Below are 21,797 nucleotides of genomic sequence, written 5' to 3'. Positions count from 1 at the left end.
ATCAAGAAACCAACTTAGGAAAACAAATTGGCATTGTATATTTACACATTTTATAACGAAGTTAAACAACCTTTTATGTATAAATAACAAGAATTTTAAAAGGGATACAAGAGATACATACATTAAACTGGTAGAGATACAAAGGCAAATTTTCATGCCACATTTTTGAGTTTTTTTTTCAAGTGGGAAAGAAGAGGGAAAATTTTTTAGGCAGCTGAATGGAACCATTACCATACCACCCTCTTTCTTGGTTTCAAAGAATTCTAGTTGAAAACTGCTCGAATCGCATTCGTTCGAATGTGGTTTGTTGTTCTATGCCTTGTTGCTTAGTTCGGGGGCTTCGCTTATGGTCATATCAACCATTTCGACTGTACTGAAACCTCCATCATCAGTGGCAATGGTGGATTGTGAGTCAAGCCCAGAACCGGCTTGAATCTCCTTGAACATTGCCATAACCTGAATCATTGTTGGTCGTCTCCATGATCGGTCGTCTAAGCATGCACACGCTACACGCAAGTGTTGCAGAAGCTCAATCTCTAGGCTTGAATCTTCTTTCATGAGTTCTGGATCAAAAACATCGCTTATTTTGAGTTTCGCGTGCTGCTTCACCCACCCGACAAGGTTATTGTCACCAAAATCTGCTGAATCTGTTGGCCTTTTTCCTGTTAACAACTCGAGCAAAACTACGCCATAACTGTAAACATCTCCTTTGGTTGAACATCTAAAGCTTTGGTAGTACTCGGGAGGGACATAACCGGGTGTGCCAGCTAGCGTGCTGACGCTCAGATGTGTATCCATTGCACTCATAAGTCTAGCCATTCCAAAATCGGACACTCTTGCTTCAAGGTGTTCATCGAGTAAGACATTACTCGATTTCATGTCCCTGTGTATAATGTGTGGGAGGCAATTGTGGTGAAGAAAAGCTAACCCTCTTGCAGCTCCAATTGCAATTTTCCTCCTTGCAGCCCAGTTTAGCTTGATCCCAGCTCTCTTCTTATCATGTAAAACATCTTCTAAACTTCCATACCTCATGTACTCATAAACCAGAAGCCGCTCTTCCCCTACCTTGCAATAGCCCAAGAGAGGTACAAGGTTCCGGTGCTTGATTTTCCCAATGGTTTCCATCTCAGCTGTGAATTCGCGATCACCTTGTCCACTGATATGTATTAGTTTCTTGATAGCTACAATGCTTCCATCTTTCAGTTGAGCCTTGTAGACATCACCAAAACCACCAGAGCCGATAAGACTGTCATTGTGGAAGCCATTGGTGGCTTCAAGAAGATCTGCAAAGGTGAGCTTTCTTAGGGGCTTCTCAAATGTAGCAAGGTTAATGCTTAATGCTTCGCGAGCTCCAGTTAGCTTCCAACTGGTGTTTGCAGTGCCAGAATGTGAACGACTGTCGATATAAACATCAAGAGTTGAATCTTTCTTTTTCCTCCTTTTCTTCATTTCCACACCAACTATGATCAAACCGAAGATGCAGAAGAGGGAGAACAACAATCCCATTGCAATGCTCCGCACAAGAGCAGCCGGTCTCCTATCAGACTTCTTATGCTGAGAATTTGCACTTGACGCTGCATCTTTCCCACATGGGGGAAGAGGCAATCCACAAAGGCCTGAATTGTTGACAAACTTCGTAGGTGGAAAAGTTTCAAGCTGTCCACCTTCAGGAATCATTCCAGTGAGATGGTTGTTCGACAGATCACCCTCTGCAAGAAAGCTAAGAGAACTCATTGATGTCGGAATTGTCCCTTCAAGATTATTGCTCGACAGGTCAAGAATGTTAAGAAGCGTTAACCCTCCAAGCTCTGATGGAATAGTACCCGAAAAAGAGTTGTGCCCCAAATTCAAGATATAGAGATTTGACATGCTCCCAATCTCCACCGGAATGGTTCCTGACAACATATTGTATGAAATATCAAAAAACATCATCGATCCATTGTTGTTAAATGTGGGCTGGGTGAGACCTTTATACACTCTAGTGAAATTACAGGGATTCCTGATTGAAATTCTGTTCAACTGCTCCTGTCTAACTCCTGCAAACTCAAGCAAATTTCCTGCTCCATGGCACTCTTTACTACCATCATTCTTAATGTACACATATTTCTTCCCCGCGATGAAATTCACCGCTATTTTACCAGATTGTTTGAACAATGCAGGAGGGATGGATCCACTTAAGTTATTGGTATTAAGATCCAACCAAATCAAGCTCCTACAATCACCGAGCTCTGGCGGGATGTTACCATAAAAGGAGTTGTTACTGAGCTTGAGAATCGCGAGGTTCGAAAGCTTGCCAATCCACCGAGGAATCTCACCACTCAGCTGGTTATTCGACAATGAGATCCAAGTCAAATTGGTGCAGTTGCTTAAACCAGAAGGCACTGGTCCCGACAACTGGTTGAAGTCAAGAATCAATGTCCGCAATGTTTGAATGTTACCAAGTTCCTGTGGGATCTCCCCATGGAGATTATTCAACCACAGCTTCAAATCCTGAAGCTTGGACAGAGCCCCCAAGCTAGAAGGGATAGTTCCAGAGAGAAAATTGAAGCTCAAATGGAGTGAAACAAGCTGTGAACAGTTACTAAGAGTTGGAGGAATGGAACCAGCAAGTAAATTGTTAGCAAGATACAGCTCTTTCAAGGAGTTTCCAGGATCCTGACACAAATTAGCCGGGATTAAACCTGAGAAATTATTTGAACTCAGATCTAAAGTCTCCAAATTGGTGAATTTTGACAAAGAATCGGGAAGAACACCAGTGAATTCATTAAAGGATAAAACAAGCTCCTTCAAGCTACTCATTTGCAAGAAAGTGTCAACAGGCAATTCACCTGAGAATTTGTTATTAGAAATATCAAGAGAGGCCAATGAAGAGCAAGAACTGAAGCTACTGGGAACCGTACCCGACAAATTATTCGAAGAAAGATCGATCTTGACAAGACTTGAACAATAATCAGCTAGTTGCAGAGGAATCTCTCCTTGAAAAAGATTGTTTCCCAGGAGGAGATACTGCAAATTTGCAGCCGAAGAAAGCACAGGAAATTGACCTCCAAATTGGTTGCTTGAAATGTTCAAGAAAGTGAGCTTTTCACAAGGTGAGATTGCATGAACAATATCAAAACTGAACTTATTNTGTAATAAGTATAATTGTATTCGTATATTTATTTAATTAGGTTATTCTAAAAATTTAACTTTTTCTATTTTAAATTTTTTTATATGTAAAATAATAGAAACCCTCCATTATTCACATTTCACAAATATTTCATTGTAATCCAGGTTCTAAAATAGGTTACAAACAGGTTCCAAAACAAGTTCCAAAACAGGTTCCAAAGCAGGTTCAAAAAATCGGTTCCAAACCGGGTACCCCCTACAGGTTCCAAACAGAGTAACCTTTTTACAGGTTCCGGTTCCTCCACACACAAGAACCAGAACCGAAACCGCACAATATCGGTTCCAAAAAATTGGAACCGGAACCTACCCGCACAGTACCGGTTCCGAGTAGGTTCCGGTTCTGATTCCGATTCTACCTACTACCCGTGCTCACCCCTGATTTCCTTATCTTTATACTCATCTATTTCAGCATCTAAACTCACATGATTATTCTTCTAGACATTATAGGTATTCTACGAAAAGGAATGGAAGATTTAGTGTTAGTCCACAGCATCTAAGTAAAAATTTACAATAAACAATGGAAGCTTCAAGCCAAACTTTTCAACCAAATTCAACAGCCAGTTTCGTCTTATATCATATTTTTCCTTGTGAGCATTCTAGCAATGGTAACAGCAGTGAACCCTCATCTGCATTTCTTAGCAAAACCTTAATCGAACTTTCATTTCAACACTTTTCCTTCCATGTATCCTGTTATGCCCGAAAAATATAGGATTGACGTAAGGTCCAGTCAGCCTGTAACAGTTAGAGCATGGGTACACCCGCAGCCTACTTCTGTCAGAATAGTGGACGCGCGTCAGGCCAGCCAAGAGCTGTGATGATCCCACGTGTTCAATCCTTGCTCCAAATCGCGCAAATCACTAGAGAAGGTGGGCAATGTGACATAAAGGAGGATTTGCACGGATAATCCCACCAACTCACAGATTCAGTGATGATTGTCTTAATCCATCTCACTATAAATTGAGAACTCCTCTCACATTCAAGGGATTCGCACATTTCACTCTTGATTAGCTATTCTCTCTGTAATACGAAAGCTTTCTCTTTCTTGTACCATCATTTGTAAGTCAGTCAACTCATGCGACCTGACCTCTATTATTAATAATATAACAGTGGACATAGGACTTGCTTCTTTAGCATCCGAACCACTTTAAAAATGTTTGTCTCATTGCATTTACTCTCATTATTCTTTATATTCACGTGTATCTTCTGGGCCAACTCAATATTTCACACGTGCGTTTAATTAGTGTAAAAATTGCGCATCAACATATCCAATAAACTATATTGTTTAGTTTCTCCTAGATTTTGACTCAGGTTTTACATTAATGAACTAAACATCAAACCTCGACTTGATCACCAAAATTGTCAAGAAAATAGGATCCAATGGAAACCTAGAGAGAATCATAACCCTATATTGTTTCTGTCAGTTCTATTAGCAGTCAGCCAAATCAACAAATGCTTCACACAAGCAGTTAAAAATTCAAGTTCTTCAATTGGCATTAGCATATAAATTATATATAGGAAATAAGAATTGTTAGCAAGTCTCTAAAGTCTAAATGGCAGGCACCAATCATTCTCTCGAAGGTTGATGAAATTGATCCTAACGTTATTAAAATATAAAAAATTCTAAAATCATAAAACTCAACTTTATATAATAATAATTATTTTTTAGCATATAAAAATTACAGCGCGTGTCGATTCGGGACTCGTAAAAGGCGGAGCTTGACCAGGATTGGAATATGTGAGTTAATATTTTTTTTTTTTCTAAAAATAAATAATTAAACCCGGCGCGTAGATCTCGGCTTGAAGTAAAAAAATAAAATCTAATATGTGAGAGTATTTTATTAAACCACTAAATGATGGAATCAGGACCGTCGCTTTGTTTCTTTGTCGCTTTCGCGTCTTTATCTGAAGAGAGTGGGGTCCACGTGACTGTGGAACCGCACGTGGGGCAGATGGTGCCAGAGCCTTTTGCTTAGTTAGCTTAATTGAGAGAAGGTTTTTATTTTTTTATTTTTTAAAAAATTAAAAATATTTGTTTTTTGTTTTTTTATTTTTAATTGCTCAATTATTTCTTATGACCCACTTGCCCCCATACTTTGCCGGGACGCTGTCCGCTGCCCGGCTACCCGAGTCTTATCGGTCAGTTCGCACGTGTGGGGTGACTTGTGATCGCCAGTGTTCATTGAACTAAGAAGCTATATCAAGGAGGTACCCCTATTTGGGATAGTTTAGTCAGGTCCATAAAGGTTCAAATCACATCTGATCAATGTACGAGTCGTACGACAAGCTTTGGTTAATAGATTGATGAACGAAGCTGAACAAACTAAAACAGGTGAGTCAAACCAAACTCATCGATTTAAAATCGAGACTTTTAACTCAGAAGTCAGTTCTGTCCCCCCAAAAAAAAAAAAAAAAAACATATTTTGAGAAGGGGATATCGACAGAAATGCCATTTGTAATATTTTTCTTTTCGGTTTTAGTAAAAAGAGTAATCTTATGATAATACCATATCGATTTGTACACCCTCACAACTGTTTTCTTGAGTGCCTAAATTTGCAAAAACAAAAAGATTTTAAGGTAATGTTATAGACATTTGTGATTGGAAATTTTTCCGTATTTTGCAAGTCAATGCTTAGTGAAAATGTTTTTCAAGGTGAAATCATGTTTTCCTCATAGCTTAAGCCTTAAGTAGAAAACCACTTTTATGGCTTATTCCTGCATTGTTTTCCACAATTGTGGTATTTTTATTAGACAATTCTTGGTATGCATGTGTCATGAAAATGATGAGTTATTTTCAATATTCAATTATTGAATTAAAATTGAATAGGTTAATTGTACTCATTGAGCGGTTGGCTATTGGTTTACTCTCATAAAATCAGGACTTTAGTTCTCTTATGAGCACCTAAAGATTGTAGGGTTCGACAAGGGTTTCTAGTTTGGAGTTTCAAACCCAACTTTGCAAATGGAGATTGAAATAAAATAAATGCATTATATTGTGAGATCATTAGATATTGACAAGGGGAGTTTAAAACTCCGCTTCACAAAGGGAGTCGAAAGAAAATAAATACATTAATAATGTGATATAAATATTAAATAAACATATGAATGATTACCAAATGCGACAATATCAGGGCTTTCATATTATTACAAATATTTTACATTCACTTTAAAATTAGGTTAATAAAAAAATAAACTTTGTCCATATATAGCCTACTTTAATTAGTTTTGATCAATCAAATTAGCTTTGCCCCTCCTTACCAAAAAATAATAATAATAATATAAATAAATACCATAATATCATTTCAATAATATTCATAAACCTAATTCGTTTTAAAAAAATATAACATTAAAACTATTTTGAAATTAAATGCTATAAAAGAATTAAAATATTTTTTTTAGTTTTCTAATTATATACTTTACGATTATTTTCAAAAATTATTTTGGAAATATTCAACTCATTTCAATTAAACCCGTTTCTTACATCCCTTATTTTCAACAAAAAAATATTTCAAAATTACATATTATCAAGTTTAATCATTTTTACATGTTAATTTGTTTTAAAAATTATATGGTTTGGTGAAGCTTCAGTTTCAAACTCGAGTTTGTAACGAATTTTTATAAAAAAAAAACCTATTTACGTACAGTTATTTTTATATATTTCAGATAATTAATTTAAAATATAAAAAATAACATAAAAAGTCACATGCCTCGGAAACAATGCTGAAAGTCTCGTCATGTAAAAACCAGAGCCCCACAGATCAATAATGATAATTAACGTGGATGAGTCCTGTGGACATCAGACGGCGGAGAACAAGGGTAAAGGTCAAATCAAGTGGGAACGGAAACCACAGTATCGTTAGACGGAAGCGACGTTGTTGGGGAACCCATCAGACAAACCGGTGGCCGATTGGCCCGTGTCAACCACCATGCGCGTGTTTGTGTGAAAGCTCTAGGTCAATACGTGTCAACCATATAATGTGCCCCTTTGGCCCTTGAAAGCCACAAACCCGTCTCATACTCTTTACTCTGTCTCCCTATTAGGTCGTCTTTTGCAATCGTCCACCGGTAATCTTGCTAGATCGATATGGTGTGACATATTTGTATTGAATCGACAAGTTATTCGGTCAATATAAGAGGTATTGACTAAAATTGTTACTAAAATTGTAATATTTTTTTTTTGTTTATCTCTCATTTGGTTAGTTTTAGTCTCGAATTGATAACGTTTGTCAGATCAATACGTAAGACATATTCGATATTGAATAAGAGATGTTATTGAGTTACTAATAGACGAATAAATAATGTTTATTAACATGTATATTATTTTTATTTGTCTTCTTTCTAGGTTTATTTTGGTATTAACTCAATAACGTTTCAAATCAATATATAGATATTTTAGATATTGAATAAGTAATGTTATCGGGTCATAATTAAAACGCATCGACTAATGTTATTGAAACAGTAAACTAGAGAATATCCCTATATCTCCACCCATCTATTCTTCAATGTCTTTACAAGAGGTCACATTTAATAGTGACTTGTTGAACACTATAATTTTTCTCTTTTTCTATCCTAATTGAAGGTTAAGTTGTGCCATCCGGTATGTTATTCCCGATCTAGATTATGACTGAAGGGTTAAAATGCATATGATTATTCTCATATATTATAGACTAATCCGCCGACTTTATAATCATTAGATGTTTCTGATTTTTCCATTAAAAAAAAAAAAAACCTTATAGACCTTGATCGAAGGTCCTAGATGGGGGTAACATTACCCCAATTTGCAAACTAATCCTTGACCCTACACCCCTTTTGAGATGTTTAGGGAATTTTCGTGGAAAATACGAAAATCAAGATTAAAAAAAAAAAAAAAAAAAAAAAAAAACCCTTATTTCAACCATGATTGAAGCATCCTGATGAGAGTATATCTTAACTTAACTTTATACCCATTGAGATAGGTTACGAGAATTTTCTCATTACAAAAGCATCGTCACCTAAACTATAGCAACAGTCTAAACGCAAATTAACATTTCTCAACTACAGACTAATCCCTCGACCTTATACTTCGTTAAAATATGAATGAGGTTTTTCTCATACCAAAAAATAAAAATTCCTCAAACCATGATTGGAGGTTCCATATGGGGTGTAATGATACCCTATATCTGCATAATTTTGGTTCCGAAAATTTTCTAATTACTCAAAAAAAAATTAAAATATTTTAAGTACATTTTTTGTTTTCTTTCATATTTATAAATAGTTACTAAATTATTTGTACAATTTAATATAATTACAAAAATACCTTACAGTAGTGGAAACTCCGTACTAATCACAAATTTAAGAAGACATATTAATTTATTTAAATTAATTATATTAATTAGGTGTTGTACTTTCGACAGCCTCTGCAAATTTTATTAATTTATAATTTAATTTGATCACAACTTGAAAAAAGCTGTAATCCATGCTATGAAACAAAAGAAAACAAGTTTAATTAAAATTTAATCTATTGCTAATTACAATTAATTGATTAATTAATTTAATTAGGAACAGCTAAGGCCTAAGTGTGACATTGTACAAATCTGATAGGGTTTAAATTATAATTAATTAAATCAAATTTGATTTAATTTATTAAAACCTAATTCCTTTCTTGGGATCTGGATTCATGCATGGATGGAACTAGTGAGTGGAATTGACTATCATATTATAATATTTTGGCGATTGAATAATTAATTTTTAATAAAAAAAATTAATTCAGTTTAATATTATTTTATGTTGGAATCTAATCTATTATCTTGTTTGAATTGATAATCTATAAGCTTATAAATGGGGGTTGATTTTTTAATACATAAATCATTTATTTCATTGAAATCACCAAATTAATGTGTTAAGATTTGATTTTAAAAATATCTAATACAAGATCTTATTTTAACAAATTTATTTAATTGGCTTATATTTTTCTTAAAGATTGTCTTCAAGATCAATAATTTCAAACGATTCAGCAATTTATTTAACCCTTTCTTCAAGGAAATAAAGCAGAAGATATTTCTAAAAGCATCCAATATTAAAACTTTATTTTTTCCCCCTAATTTTAGTGAAAAGTAGCAAGCTTTATTTAAAGTCAGTGCTTTGCTTTAGTCCCATATTTCAACAATTCAACTTTAATTTTTTATTTGTAAGTAAATGAGCCCTAAAAATTGTTCCAACTTTTCTAATTTACACATATAAACATCATAGATAAATCGAACTAAACTGAACCATTCACCTAACACCGAAAGATCAAGGAAGTCGGTGACTGAAGCCCCTATAAATCTAGCATTTTCTCATAGAATGACTTGATGAAATAACACGTCTATAAAGATACGGACTCGATACACCTGAAGTTATGCAATTAAAGGGTCATAAAGCTCCAAGTAAAATTTTGTGCTTAGAAAAACAAGTCCGGAAACAAAACCATGAACCCAAGAATTTTTGAACATAATATTGTTGAGAGTTGGAATGTTAGATGAAGTATAAAAGGAGAAGGCACACAACCCAATTTCCAAGATAAATTGGATAATTATTAATCTCATTTGGGTCACTAAAGAGCATGTATTGGTGCACTTTGTCTATAATAAGAGCCAGTTTGGAAAGATTTTTCTATATCTTTTCACCCATTATCCTACCAATTTTGTATTTGTTATGGTTAAACCCACCATTATGAGATTAAGACTTTTAATTATTGATAGTTTAGTCCATGGTCCAACCTTAATGTGGTTTTTCACATTTTCATTCACTCTTTGTTTATTGTCAGTAAGATATTATTCGGCAATACTACACTTATAACCCAATCTCACAAATTTTCTTTTACAATCTCGACGTAGTAATTCACAATTGATCAACTCGTAAATAGATCCCACTCTCTTGCTATGAACTCACCTATTCAATTACGAATTCATCAATTACGAGCTGTCAGTCAGATTGTGAAAAAGTATTGTGAGATTAGGTCTGAACTATGAACCAATCTTTATTGATGAATTTGATATAATATTCAAAATTGTTTTCATTTTCTGATTTTACATCAATTTCTAGAACACCTTTAAGGCCATTTTGAAAGAAATCAAAGCTTCCGTCCTCAACGTGTATTTGATTTTACGCTATATACAGAGAGTGGAACCAAAGCAGAAATTCGAAGAAACAGAGAATGAATGAGAAAACAAATTATACAGAGGACCTCTTTTATTTACCCCACTAAGAGGCCCATAGAGAACACCTTTAAGGACTATTTTGAAAAGAAATGGAGGCTCATGTCCTTAATAAATATGAAGTGTATGCAAGAGTTGCATAAATGCATAGAGTTTTTTTGGCATATGCACTGAAAGGAACAAAGAGAGAATGAATGAAACAAATTATGCAGAAGAAAGGGCCAAAACAACTCCCGACTTGGTCACAATCAATCACTAAAAAAGTCCAAATCAAAATCTAATCAAGAAACCCTTAGGAAAACAAATTGGCATTGTATATTTACATTTTATAACGAAGTTAAACAACCTTTATGTATAAATAACAAGAATTTTAAAAGGGATACAAGAGATACATACATTAAACTGGTAAGATACAAAGGCAAATTTTCATGCCACATTTTTGAGTTTTTTTTTTCAAGTGGGAAAGAGAGGGAAAATTTTTAGGCAGCTGAATGGAACCATTACCTACACCACCCTCTTTCTTGGTTTCAAAGAATTCTAGTTGAAAACTGCTCGAATCGCATTCGTTCGAATGTGGTTTGTTGTTTCTATGCCTTGTTGCTTAGTTCGGGGGCTTCGCTTATGGTCATATCAACCTTTCGACTGTACTGAAACCTCCTCATCAGTGGCAATGGTGGATTGTGAGTCAAGCCCGGAACCGGCTTGAATCTCCTTGAACATTGCCATAACCTGAATCATTGTTGGTCGTCTCCAGATCGGCGTCTAAGCATGCACACGCTACACGCAAGTGTTGCAGAACTCAATCTCTAGGCTTGAATCTTCTTTCATGAGTTCTGGACAAAAACATCGCTTATTTTGAGTTTCGCGTGCTGCTTCACCACCCACCCGACAAGGTTATTGTCACCAAAATCTGCTGAATCTGTTGGCCTTTTTCCTGTTAACAACTCGAGCAAAACTACGCCATAACTGTACATCGCCTTTGGTTGAACATCTAAAGCTTTGGTAGTACTCGGAGGGAAATAACCGGGTGTGCCAGCTAGCGTGCTGACGCTCAGATGTGTACCATTCACTCATAAGTCTAGCCCTTCCAAAATCGGACACTCTTGCTTCAAGGTGTTCATCGAGTAAGACATTACTCGATTTCATGTCCCTGTGTATAATGTGTGGGGAGGCAATGTGGTGAAGAAAAGCTAACCCTCTTGCAGCTCCAATGGCAATTTTCCTCCTTGCAGCCCAGTTTAGCTTGATCCAGCTCTCTTTCTTATCATGTAAACATCTTCTAAACTTCCATACCTCATTTACTCATAACCAAAGCCGCTCTTCCCTACCTTGCAATAGCCCAAGAAGGTACAGGTTTCCGGTGCTTGATTTTCCCAATGGTTTCCATCTCAGCTGTGAATTCGCGTCACCTTGTCCACTGATATTTTAGTTTCTTGATGGCTACAATGCTTCCATCTTTCAGTTGAGCCTTGTAGACATCACCAAAACCACCAGAGCCGAAAGACTGTCATTGTGGAAGCCATTGGTGGCTTCAAGAAGATCTGCAAAGGTGAGCTTTCTTAGGGGCTTCTCAAATGTAGCAAGGTTAATGCTTAATGCTTCGCGAGCTCCAGTTACTTCCAACTGGTGTTTGCAGTGCCAGAATGTGAACGACTGTCGATATAAACATCAGAGTTGAATCTTTCTTTTTTTCCTCCTTTCTTTCATTTCCACACCAACTATGATCAAACCGAAGATGCAGAAGAGGGAGAACAACAATCCCATTGCAATGTCTCCGCACAAGACAGCCGGTCTCCTATCAGACTTCTTATGCTGGAATTTGCACTTGACGCTGCATCTTTCCCACATGGGGGAAGAGGCAATCCACAAACCTGAATTGTTGACAAACTTCGTAGGTGGAAAAGTTTCGAGCTGTCCACCTTCAGGAATCATTCCAGTGAGATGGTTGTTCGACAGATCACCCTCTCAAGAAAGCTAAGAGAACTCATTATGTCGGAATTCTCCCTTCAAGATTATTGCTCGACAGGTCAAGAATGTTAAGAAGCGTTAACCCTCCAAGCTCTGATGGAATAGTACCCGAAAAGATTGTGCCCCAAATTCAAGATATAAGATTTGACATGCTCCCAATCTCCACCGGAATGGTTCCTGACAACATATTGTAGAAATATCAAAAAACATCATCGATCCATTGTTGTTAAATGTGGGCTGGTGGACCTTTATACACTCTAGTGAAATTACAGGGATTCCTGATTGAAATTCTGTTCAACTGCTCCTGTCTACCTCCTGCAAACTCAAGCAATTTCCTGCTCCATGGCACTCTTTACTACCATCATTCTTAATGTACACATATTTTCTTCCCCGCGATAAAATTCACCGCTATTTTACCAGATTGTTTGAACAATGCGGAGATGGATCCGCTTAAGTTATTGGTAATAGATCCACCAAATCAAGCTCCTACAATCACCGAGCTCCGGCGGGATGCTACCATAAAAGGTTGTTACTGAGCTTGAGAATCGCGAGGTTCGAAAGCTTGCCAATCCACCGAGGAATCTCACCACTCAGCTGGTTATTCGACAATGAGATCCAAGTCAAATTGGCGCAGTTGCTTAACCAGAAGGCACTGGTCCCGCACAACTGGTTGAAGTCAAGAATCAATGTCCGCAATGTTTGAATGTTACCAAGTTCCTGTGGATCTCCCCATGGAGATTATTCAACCACAGCTTCAAATCCTGAAGCTTGGACAGAGCCCCCAAGCTTAAGGGATAGTTCCGAGAGAAAATTGAAGCTCAATGGAGTGAACAACTGTGAACAGTTTACAAGAGTTGGAGGAATGGAACCAGCAAGTAAATTGTTAGCAAGATACAGCTCTTTCAAGAGTTTTCCAGGATCCTGACACAATTAGCCGGGATTAAACCTGAGAAATTATTTAACTCAGATCTAAAGTCTCCAATTGGTGATTTTTGACAAAGATCGGGAAGAACACCAGTGAATTCATTAAAGGATAAAACAAGCTCCTTCAAGCTACTCATTTGCAGAAAGTGTCAACAGGCAATTCACCTGAGAATTTGTTATTAGAAATATCAAGAGAGGCCAATGAAGAGCAAGAACTGAAGCTACTGGGAACCGTACCCGACAATTATTCGAAGAAGATCGATCTTGACAAGACTTGAACAATAATCAGCTAGTTGCAGAGGAATCTCTCCTTGAAAAAGATTTTTTCCCAGGAGAGATACTGCAAATTTGCAGCTAAGAAAGCACGAAATTGACCTCCAATTGGTTGCTTGAAATGTTCAAGAAAGAGCTTTTCACAAGGTGAGATTGCATGAACAATATCAAAACTGACTTGTTAGCTGAGATATCAAGATCGCCAACGCTAAACAACACCAAAAGCAGGTACAGACATTGAGATGTTGTTTGGCAAAACATCCAGAACTTTAGATTCTTGCACTTTGACACATTTATCTCTCCTGTAAATTTGTTACCCTTCAAAGCTAGCAACTTTAAGTCCTTACAACCATTGTAGACAATCCATGGAACAACGTGGGGGCCTGAAATCTGATTATTGTACGAAAGATCAAGAGACTCCAAACTGAGCTTCAACCCACCAGACTCTTTCCCTGAAAAAGCAAGAAGATTACTTGAAAGATTGAGACTTTTCAAGCTTGAACAAGAAACCAAGTTGGACAAAACGAAGAGAGGCCCGGATAAGCTGTTGTGAGACAGATCTATGGAGGTCAAATATGAGCTGCACTTAGATCCAGAAGGGAGAGAAATGTTGCCTGAAAGATTGGTGTTTTGCAAAGAGAGAGTTTGGAGATTTTCAAGAGTCAAAAGATGAGAAGCAACAAGATGAAAATTAGTGTTTAAATGAAGAGAAGTGAGGTCTATTGAAGAAACTCTTGTTTCATTGCATTTTACACCATTGAAACTACATGGGTTCTGGTTTTGCTCCCAGTTTTTCAGCACAGAAGGGTCTGGTAAAGCAAGTTTGAAGTTGATCAACTGTTGAGCGTCCGTGTTTATTGCTGAAGAAGAAGAAGAAGAAGAAGAAAGAGAAGTAAAAGAAAGAAGTAAAAGAAAGAAGGAGGAGAAGAAGAAGAAAGAGGTGGTGAGCATAGCCATTAGAAAGCTGAGTTGAAAAAGCTTAAAGCTTAAAGCTTTAAGAGGAAGAACTCTTTAGGGATTAGTTTCAGCCATTAGAGAGAGCTCAAGAATGTGGAAGAAGGAAGGCTGTGTGGGTTCTCACTTCTCGGTTGTTTGTTGTTGTTTTGTGTTTGAGAGCTGTATGTGTTGGATGAACGCTGTGGAGAGAAGAGGAAGAGAAAGAGAAGAAAAGAGATAAAAATAATTAACAAAAGGGACGAAAGTGTAGGAAATCAAAGTTGGGAAATGGTATGAAAGTGAAAAGAACTAAAAGTTTTGAAGGGAGTCAAGAAGGGTATATATCAAGTTGAAGAGTGGACACAACAGCTGTTGTTCACATGCCATGTGACACTCTTTGTTTCATTTAGTTTAATTTAATTAATTAATCAATTAATTAAATGTTTTTAAATTTGTAATAATTTTTTATTAATTTATTTAATTTTAATTAATTTAGTTTTTTTATGTTTTATTTTTCCAAGAAAAACTCTTGACTAAACTAGGGTTTTGGGTCTTTAATCTTTATAAAATTATGTGATTATTTTGTCTTTCTAGGTAGTTTACAAAGAACGTGAGTGAGTGAGATTATGAATGCAATCAAATTCTTTATTATTATAATTAAAAGTGACCTCATATTGGTACTTGTTAATTGGGTCCAAATTATATAAACAAAAAAAAATTAAATTATTTAAGTACAATTTTAGTTTTCTCTTCATATTTATAAATAGTTACTAAAATTTATGTAAGTACAATTTAAATAATGTTACAAAAATCCCTTACAGTATGGAAACATCCGTACTATTCAAAATTATAAGAAGACATAATTAATTTAATTTAAATTAAATTATTTTTAGGTGTTGTCTTTCGACAGCCTCTGCAAATTTTATTAATTATAATTTAATTTGCACAACTTGAAAAAAGCTGTAATCCATGCTATGAACACAAAGAACAAGTTTAATTAAAATATTAATTCTATTGCTAATTACAATTAATTGATTAATTAATTTATATAGAGACAGCTAAGGCCTAAGTGTGCATTGACAAATCTGATAAGGGTTTAATTAATTATTATTAAATCAATTTGATTTAATTTATTAAAACCTAATTCCTTTTCTTGGGATCTGAGATTCATGCATGGATGGAACTAGTGAGTGGAATTGACTATCATATTATAATATTTTGGCGGATTTGAAATTATTATTTTTAATAAAAAATTATTCAGTTTAATATTATTTTATGTTGGAATCTAATCTATTATCTTGATTTGAATTGATATCTATTTCTTATAAATGGGGGTTGATTTTTAATACATAAATCAATTTATTTCATTGAAATCACCAAAATTAATGTGTTAAGATTTGATTTTAAAATAATTCTAATACAATCTATTTTTTTAACAAATTTATTTTATTGGCTTATATTTTTCTTTAAGAATTGTCTTCAGATCAAAGTTTCAAACGATTCAGCAATTTATTTACCCTTTCTTCAAGGAAATAAGCAAAGATATTTCTAAACATCCAATATTAACACTTTTTTTTTCCCCTAATTTTAGTGAAAAGTAGCAAGCTTTATTATAAAGTCAGTGCTTTGCTTTAGTCACATATTTCAACATTACACTTTAATTTATTTATTTGTAATTAAATGAGCCCTAAAATTGTTCCAACTTTTCTAATTTAACACTATAAACATCATAGATAATCGAACTAAACTGAACCATTCACCTAACACCGAAAGATCAGGAAGTCGGTGACTGAAGCCCCTATAAATCTAGGCATTTTCTCATAGAATGACTTGATGAAATAACACGTCTATAAAGATACGGACTCGTACACCTGAAGTTATGCAATTAAAGGGTCATAAAGCTCACAAGTAAAGTTTGTGCTTAGAAAAACAAGTCCGAGAAACAAACACCATGAACCCAAAGAAGTTTTGAACAATATTGTTGAATTTGGAATGTTAGATGAAAGTTAAAAGGAGAGAGGGGCACACAACACATTTCCAAGATAAAATTGAGATTATTTAATCTCATTTGGGTCACTACAAAGAGCTGTATTGTGCACTTTGTCTATATAAAGAGCAAGTTTGGAAAGATTTTTCTATATCTTTTCACCCATTATCCTACCAATTTTGTATTTGTATGGTTAAAACCACCATTATGGATTAGACTTTTAATATTGAATTTTAGTCATGGTCCAACTTTAATGTGGTTTTTCACATTTTCATTCACTCTTTGTTTATTGTCAGTAAGATATATATTCGGCAATACTACACTTATAACCCAATCTCACAATTTCTTTTACAATCTCGACGTAGTAATTCACAATTGATCAACTCGTAAATAGATCCCACTCTCTTGCTATGAATCTCACCTATTCAATTACGAATTCATCAATTACGAGCTGTCAGTCAGATTGTGAAAAAAAGTATGTGAGATTAGGTCTGAACTATGAACCAATCTTTATTGATGAATTTGATATAATATTCAAAATTGTTTTCATTTTCTGATTTTACATCAATTTCTAGAACACCTTTAAGGACCATTTTGAAAGAATCAAAGCTTCCGTCCTCAACGTGTATTTGATTTTACGCTATATACAGAGAGTGGAACCAAAGCAGAAATATCGGAAGAAACAGAGAATAATGAGAAACAATATACAGAGGAACTCTTTTATTTACCCCACTAAGAGGGCCATAGAACCCCTTTAGGACTATTTTGAAAAGAAATGGAGGCTCATGTCCTTAATAATATGAAGTGTATGCAAGAGTTGCATAAATGCATAGAGTTTTTTTGGCATATGCTACTGAAATGGACAAAAGGAGAATGAATGAACAAATTATGCAGAAGAAAGGGCCAAACAACTCCCGACTTGGTCACAATCAATCACTTAAAAAAGTCACAATCAAAATCATCAAAAAACCACTTAGGAAAACAAATTGGCATTGTATATTTACACATTTTAATAACGAAGTTAAACACCTTTTATGTATAAATAAAGAATTTTAAAGGGATACAAGAGATACATACATTAAACTGGTAGAGATACAAAGGCAAATTTTCATGCCAATTTTTGAGTTTTTTTTTTCAAGTGGGAAAAGAGGGAAAATTTTTTAGGCAGCTGAATGGAACCATTACCATACCACCCTCTTTTCTTGGTTTCAAAGATTCTAGTTGAAAACTGCTCGAATCGCATTCGTTCGAATGTGGTTGTTGTTTCTATGCCTTGTTGCTTAGTTCGGGGGCTTTCGCTTATGGTCATATCACCATTTCGACTGTACTGAAACCTCCATCATCAGTGGCAATGGTGGATTGTGAGTCAAGCCGGAACCGGCTTGAATCTCCTTGACATTGCCACCTGAATCATTGTTGGTCGTCTCCATGATCGGTCGTCTAAGCATGCACACGCTACACGCAAGTGTTGCAGAAGCTCAATCTCTAGGCTTGAATCTTCTTTCATAGAGTTCTGGATCAAAAACATCGCTTTATTTTGAGTTTCGCGTGCTGCTTCACACCCACCGACAAGGTTATTGTCACCAAAATCTGCTGAATCTGTTGGCCTTTTTCCTGTTAACAACTCGAGCAAAACACCCATAACTGTAAACATCGCCTTTGGTTGAACATCTAAAGCTTTGGTAGTACTCGGAGGGACATAACCGGGTGTGCCAGCTAGCGTGCTGACGCTCAGATGTGTATCCATTGCACTCATAAGTCTACCATCTCAAAATCGGACACTCTTGCTTCAAGGTGTTCATCGAGTAGACATTACTCGATTTCATGTCCCTGTGTATAATGTTGGGGGAGCGCAATTGTGGTGAAGAAAAGCTAACCCTCTTCAGCTCCCAATTGCAAATTTTCCTCCTTGCACCCCAGTTTAGCTTGATCCCACTCTCTTCTTATCATGTAAACATCTTCTAACTTCCATACCTCATGTTACTCATAACCAAAAGCCGCTCTTCCCCTACCTTGCAATAGCCCAAGAAGAGGTACAAGGTTCCGGTGCTTGATTTTCCCAATGGTTTCCATCTCAGCTGTGAATTCGCGATCACCTTGTCCACTGATATGTATTGTTTCTTGATGGCTACAATGCTTCCATCTTTCAGTTGAGCCTTGTAGACATCACCAAAACCACCAGAGCGCTAGACTGTCATTGTGGAAGCCATTGGTGGCTTCAAGAAGATCTGCAAAGGTGAGCTTTCTTAGGGGCTTCTCAAATGTAGCAAGGTTAATGCTTATGCTTCGCGAGCTCCAGTTAGCTTCCAACTGGTGTTTGCAGTGCCAGAATGTGAACGACTGTCGATATAAACCAGATGTTGAACTTTCTTTTTCCTCCTTTTTCTTCATTTCCACACCAACTATGATCAAACCGAAGATGCAGAAGAGGAGAACAACAATCCCATTGCAATGCTCCGCACAAGAGCACCGGTCTCCTATCAGACTTCTTATGCTGAGAATTGCACTTGACGCTGCATCTTTCCCACATGGGGGAAGAGGCAATCCACAAGGCCTGAATTGTTGACAAACTTCGTAGGTGGAAAAGTTTCGAGCTGTCCACCTTCAGGAATCATCCCAGTGAGATGGTTTGTTCACAGATCACCCTCTGCAAGAAGCTAAGAGAACTCATTGATGTCGGAATTCTCCCTTCAGATTATTGCTCGACAGGTCAGAAATGTTAAGAAGCGTTACCCTCCAAGCTCTGATGGAATAGTACCCGAAAAAGAGTTGTGCCCCAAATTCAAGATATAGAGATTTGACATGCTCCCAATCTCCACCGGAAGGTTCCTGACAACATATTGTATGAAATATCAAAAACATCATCGATCCATTGTTGTTAAATGTGGGCTGGGTGAGACCTTTATACACTCTAGTGAAATTACGGGATTCCTGATTGAAATTCTGTTCAACTGCTCCTGTCTAACTCCTGCAAACTCAGCAAATTTCCGCTCCATGGCACTCTTTACTACCATCATTCTTTAATGTACACATATTTCTTCCCCGCGATGAAATTCACCGCTATTTTACCAGATGTTTGAACATGCAGAGGATGGATCCGCTTAAGTATTGGTATAAGATCCAACCAAATCAAGCTCCTACAATCACCGAGCTCCGCGGGATGCTACCATAAAGGAGTTGTTTACTGAGCTTGAGAATCGCGAGGTTCGAAAGCTTGCCAATCCACCGAGAAATCTCACCCCTCAGCTGTTATTCGACAATGAGATCCAAGTCAAATTGGCGCAGTTGCTTAAACCAGAAGCACTGGTCCCGACAACGGTTGAAGTCAAGAATCAATGTCCCCAATGTTTGAATGTTACCAAGTTCCTGTGGGATCTCCCCATGAGATTATTCAACCACAGCTTCAAATCCTGAAGCTTGGACAGAGCCCCCAAGCTTGAAGGGATAGTTCCAGAGAGAAAATTGAAGCTCAAATGGAGTGAACAGCTGTGAACAGTTTACTAAGAGTTGGAGGAATGGAACCAGCAAGTAAATTGTTAGCAATACAGCTCTTTCAGAGTTTTCCAGATCCTGACACAAATTAGCCGGGATTAAACCTGAGAAATTATTTGAACTCAGATCTAAGTCTCCAATTGGTGAATTTTGACAAAGAATCGGGAAGAACACCAGTGATATCATTAAAGGTAAAACACTCCTTCAAGCTACTCATTTGCAGAAAGTGTCAACAGGCAATTCCACCTGAGAATTTGTTATTAATATCAAGAGAGGCCAATGAAGAGCAAGAACTGAGCTACTGGGAACCGTACCCGACAATTATTCGAAGAAAGATCGATCTTGACAAGACTTGAACAATAATCAGCTAGTTGCAGAGGAATCTCTCCTTGAAAAAGTTGTTTCCCAGGAGGAGATCTGCAAATTTGCAGCTGAAGAAAGCACAGGAATTGACCTCCAAATTGGTTGCTTGAAATGTTCAAGAAAGGTGAGCTTTTCACAAGGTGAGTATTGCATGAACAATATCAAAACTGACTTGTTAGCTGAGATATCAAGATGCTCCAACGCTAACAATCACCAAAAGCAGGTACAGACATTGAGTTGTTTTTGCAGAAACATCCAGAACTTTAGATTCTTGCACTTTGACACATTTATCTCTCCTGTAATTTGTTACCCTTCAAAGCTAGCACTTTAAGTCCTTACAACCATTGTAGACATCCTGGACCAACATATTATCAAGTTTAATAATTTTTACATGTTAATTTGTTTCTAAAAAATTATCGGGTTTGGTGAAGCTTAAGTTTCAAACTCGAGTTTGTAACGTAAATTTATAAAGAATAAAAAAAATTATTTACTGTACAGTTATTTTTATGATTTTCAGATAATTAATTTAAAATATAAAAAAAATAACATAAAAAGTCACATGCCTCGGAAACATTATGCTGAAAGTCTCGATCATGTAAAAACCAGAGCCCCACAAATCAATAATGATAATTTAACGTGATGAGTCCGTGGGACATCAGACGGCGGAGAACAAAGGGTAAAGGTCAAATCAAGTGGGAACGGAAAGCCACAGTATCGTTAGACGGAAGGCGACGTTGTTGGGGAACCCATCAGACAAAACCAGGTTGCCGATTGGCCCACGTGTCAACCACCATGCGCGTGTTTGTGTGAAAGCTCTAGGTCAATACGTGTCAACCATATGAATGGTAGCCCCTTTGGCCCTTGAAAGCCACAAACCCGTCTCATACTCTTTACTCTTGTCTCCCTATTAGGTCGTCTTTTGCAATCGGTCCACCCGGTAATCTTGCTAGATCGATATGGTGTGACATATTTTGATATTGAATCGACAATGTTATTCGGTCAATATTAAGAGGTATTGACTAAAATTGTTACTAAATATGTAATATTTTTTTTTTGTTTATCTCTCATTTAGGGTATGTTTTAGTCTCGAATTGATAACGTTGTCAGATCAATACGTAAGACATATTTCGATATTAAATAAGAGATGTTATTGAATTAATAATAAGATGAATTAAATAATGTTATTAAACATGTAATATTATTTTTATTTGTCTTCTTTCTAGGTTATATTTTGGTATTAAATCAATAACGTTATCAAATCAATATATAAGATATTTTAGATATTGAATAAGTAATGTTATCGGGTCATATATTAAAACGCATCGACTAATGTTATTGAACACGTAAACTAGAGGAATATCCCTATATCTCCACCCATCTATTCTTCAATGTCTTTACAAAGAGGTCACATTTATATAGTGACTTGTTGAACAACTTATAATTTTCTTTCTTTTCTATCCTAATTGAAGGTTAAGTTGTGCCATCCGGTAATGTTATTCCCGATCTAGATTATG

At 36.2% G+C, this 21,797-nt stretch overlaps 1 protein-coding gene and 1 pseudogene across 1 annotated transcript; both read right to left on the bottom strand.

Moving 5' to 3' along the window:
• Nucleotides 1–33: 33 nt before the first annotated feature.
• On the bottom strand, nt 34–21,077 carry LOC116141360 (protein BRASSINOSTEROID INSENSITIVE 1-like). Its single transcript, XM_031426866.1, has 3 exons — nt 21,044–21,077; nt 20,461–20,486; nt 34–3,129 (listed from the first exon to the last, which is right to left on the bottom strand). Exons 1-3 carry the CDS (start codon nt 21,075–21,077, stop codon nt 313–315), a joined length of 2,877 nt encoding a protein of 958 aa, XP_031282726.1. The 3' UTR covers nt 34–312.
• On the bottom strand, nt 17,734–20,137 carry LOC116141332 (annotated as a pseudogene).
• Nucleotides 21,078–21,797: the final 720 nt, after the last annotated feature.

The sequence above is a fragment of the Pistacia vera genome, unplaced genomic scaffold, assembly GCF_008641045.1.
Source record: "Pistacia vera cultivar Batoury unplaced genomic scaffold, PisVer_v2 Contig398, whole genome shotgun sequence".
In the NCBI taxonomy this organism is placed as follows: domain Eukaryota; kingdom Viridiplantae; phylum Streptophyta; class Magnoliopsida; order Sapindales; family Anacardiaceae; genus Pistacia; species Pistacia vera.
This window is presented reverse-complemented; position numbering and strand designations above follow the sequence as displayed.

Excerpts from the sequence above, each read along its gene's own strand:
- LOC116141360 (XM_031426866.1), bottom strand. The coding sequence starts at position 21,077 with ATGGTGGTTGACACGTGGGCCAATCGGCAACCTG. Across the intron at positions 20,487-21,043 it reads GTGGGCCAATCGGCAACCTG|CGTTGGAGCATCTTGATATC; the intron begins GTTTTGTCTGAT and ends GGTGATTGTTAG.